Source organism: Mustela erminea, chromosome 2, assembly GCF_009829155.1.
Source record: "Mustela erminea isolate mMusErm1 chromosome 2, mMusErm1.Pri, whole genome shotgun sequence".
NCBI classification, from domain to species: domain Eukaryota; kingdom Metazoa; phylum Chordata; class Mammalia; order Carnivora; family Mustelidae; genus Mustela; species Mustela erminea.
This window is the reverse complement of record NC_045615.1, coordinates 77020584-77024042: the sequence shown is the minus strand read 5'-3', so window position 1 is coordinate 77024042 and position 3459 is coordinate 77020584. Positions and strand designations below refer to the sequence as shown.

Here is a 3459-nt window from a genome sequence, read left to right as displayed (position 1 = left end):
AACTGACCAAAAATGGTTAGATTTATTTCTGGGCCTTCAATTCTATTTCATTGATGTATATGTCAGTTTTTATGCCAGTACCACACTGTCTTGATTAATGTAAATTTATAATAAATTTTAACATCTGGAAGCATGAGTACTCCTACTATGTACTTTCTTTTCAAGATTGTTTTGGGTATTTTGGTTACCTTGCATTTGGATATGAATTTTAAGATTTTTAAAAAGCAGTGCAAATTTTGATGGAGATTGCTCTGAATCCATACATCAATTTGGGGAGTATTGCAACCTCAACAATATTAAATCTTTTAGTCCATGAAGATGGGATGTCTTTCTATTTATTTGACTTCCTTAATTTATTTCAACAATGTTTTATAGTTTTTGTATACAAGTCTTGTACTTTTACTAAATTTATTCCTAAGTGTTTTATTATTTTTGATGTAATTACAAATGAAATTTTAAAAAGTTTCCTTTTCTCATTTCTTGTTGCTGCTTTGTACAAATACAACAGATTTTTATATATTGAACACATACCAAGCAACCTTGTTCAACTGATTTATTCACTCTGATTGTTTTTATTGTGAATTCCTAAGACCATGTCTTCTATATATAAGATCATGTCTTCTGTAGATAGAAGTAATTTTACTTTCTCCTTACAAGTGTGGAAGCCTTTTATTTCTTTTTTTTCCCTCATGCCCTGACTAGAGCCTCTAGAACTTCTAGAATGTTGAATAGAAATAGTGAGAATGGATATCCTTCATTGTTCCTGATTTGGGGGACAGTTATCAGTATTTCTCTATAAAGTATGATATTAGTTGTGGGATTTTCATAAATGCCTTTTATCACATGGGATAAGTTCTTTTCTATTGTCTAATATCTATTGAGAGAGTCTCAGCCTCGCCGCTGCCGCCCGGAGACTGCTGAGCTCCCGTCCGTCCGCCGCCACGCACTCGGGACACAGAACATCCAGTCATGGATAAAAATGAGCTGGTGCACAAGGCCAAACTGGCTGAGCAGGCTGAGCGATATGATGACATGGCAGCCTGCATGAAGTCTGTAACTGAGCAAGGAGCTGAATTATCCAATGAGGAGAGGAATCTTCTCTCAGTTGCTTATAAAAATGTTGTAGGAGCCCGTAGGTCATCTTGGAGGGTCGTCTCCAGTATTGAGCAAAAGACGGAAGGTGCTGAGAAAAAACAGCAGATGGCTCGAGAATACAGAGAGAAAATCGAGACCGAGCTAAGAGATATCTGCAATGATGTACTGTCTCTTTTGGAAAAGTTTTTGATCCCCAATGCTTCACAAGCAGAGAGCAAAGTCTTCTATTTGAAAATGAAAGGAGACTACTACCGTTACTTGGCAGAGGTTGCTGCTGGTGATGACAAGAAAGGGATTGTAGATCAGTCACAACAAGCATACCAAGAAGCTTTTGAAATCAGCAAAAAGGAAATGCAACCAACACATCCTATCAGATTGGGTCTGGCCCTTAACTTCTCTGTGTTCTATTACGAAATTCTGAACTCCCCGGAGAAAGCTTGCTCTCTTGCAAAGACAGCTTTTGATGAAGCCATTGCTGAACTTGATACATTAAGTGAAGAGTCATACAAAGACAGCACGCTAATAATGCAATTACTGAGAGACAACTTGACATTGTGGACATCGGACACCCAAGGAGACGAAGCTGAAGCAGGAGAAGGAGGGGAAAATTAACCCGCCTTCCAACTTTCTGTCTGTCTCATTCTAAATTTACACAGTAGACCATTTGTCATCCATGCTGTCCCACAAATAGTTTTTTGTTTACAATTTATGACAGGTTTATGTTACTTCTGTTTGAATTTCTATATTTCCCATGTGGTTTTTATGTTGAATATTAGGGGAGTAGAGCCAGTTAACATTTAGGGAATTATCTGTTTTCATCTTGAGGTGGCCAATATGGGGATGTGGAATTTTTATACTAGTTATAAATGTTTGGCATAGTACTTTTGGTACATTGTGGCTTCACAAGGGCCAGTGTTAAAACTGCTTCCATGTCTAAGCAAAGAAAACTGCCTACATATTGGTTTGTCCTGGTAGGGAATAAAAGGAATACTTGGTTCCAGATACAGGTGTAGTTTTTGTGGGTACTTTAAGGTTTGGAGCACTTATGAGGCTGTAGTAGAAATGGGTATTCTGTAGATACCGTGTATGGAACCATGAGAATCTGTGGAATACTCAACTCTCAGTGTGCACACCTTTGATTACAGTTGCAGAAGTGTTCCTTTAGTTGTGACCCAATTTACTCTGGATAAGGGCAGAAACGGTTCACATTCCATTATTTGTGAAGTTACCTGCTGTTTGCTTTCATTATTTTTGCTACACTCCTTTTATTTGTATTTAAATGTTTTAGGCAACCTAAGAACAAATGTACAAGTAAAGATGCAGTAAAAATGAATTGCTTGATATCCATTACTTTATGTGTATCAAGCACAGCAGCAAAATAAAAATCCCATGTATTTAACTTTTCTTTTTCTTTCTTTTTCTTTTTCCTTTTTTTTTTTTTTTTTTTTAGGGTTTTTGGTTTGGTTTGGGGTTTTTTTTGTTTGGGTGGTTTTTTTAATTTTTGTTTTTGTTTTGGGGTTTTTTGGTTTTGCTTTTGTGATTTTTTTTTTTTGATACTTGCCTAATAACATGCATGTGCTGTAAAAAATAGTTAACAGGGAAATAACTTCAGATGATGGCTAGCTTTGTTTAATGTCTTATGAAATTTTCATGAACAATCCAAGCATAATTGTTAAGAACACGTGTATTAAGTTCATGTAAGTGGAATAAAAGTTTTATGAATGGACTTTTCAACTACTTTCTCTACAGCTTTTCATGTAAATTAGTCTTTTGGTTCTGAAACTTCTCTAAAGGAAATTGTACATTTCTGGAAATTTATTCCTTATTCCCTCTTGGCAGCTAATGGGCTTTTACCAAGTTTAAATACAAAGTTTATCGTAACAAAATACTACTAATATAACTACTACTGTTCCCAACCATGTCCCTTATTCTTCCTCTCCTCTAAAAAAAAAAAAAAATTGGTTTTGTTTTGTTTTTGTCTTTTTTTGTTTGTTTGTTTTTTCAGAGACGGGATTGATTGGAAAAAAGTAGTATGTTCCATTTAAAGTTTTGGTATATGGCATTTTCTAACTTAGGAAGACACAGTGTTCTTTTTTTTTTTTTTTTTTTTTTAAACAGTGTTCTTGACCCATCATGATATTGGGTAGCATTAACTAAGTTTTGTGCTTCCAAATCACTTTTGTTTTTAAGAATTTCTTGATATTGTTATAGCCTGCCTTCAATTTTGATCCTTTATTCTATTTGTCAGGTGCACAGGATTACCTTTTTTAGCCTTCTGTCTTGTCACCAACCATTCCTACTTGGTGGCCGTGTGTACTTGGAAAAAAGGCCGCATGATCTTTCTGGCTCCACTCAGTGTCTAAG

The 3459-nt window shown here is 35.5% G+C and overlaps 1 protein-coding gene across 1 annotated transcript; it reads left to right on the top strand.

Moving 5' to 3' along the window:
- Positions 1-880: 880 nt before the first annotated feature.
- Positions 881-2499, top strand: LOC116584660 (14-3-3 protein zeta/delta-like). The gene has a single exon (XM_032333312.1). It carries the CDS (start codon positions 970-972, stop codon positions 1705-1707), a length of 738 nt encoding a protein of 245 aa, XP_032189203.1. The 5' UTR covers positions 881-969; the 3' UTR covers positions 1708-2499.
- The last annotated feature ends 960 nt before the right edge of the window (positions 2500-3459 follow it).

Coding starts and splice junctions, on each gene's coding strand:
- LOC116584660 (XM_032333312.1), top strand. CDS start 970: ATGGATAAAAATGAGCTGGTGCACAAGGCCAAACTGGCTGAGCAGGCT.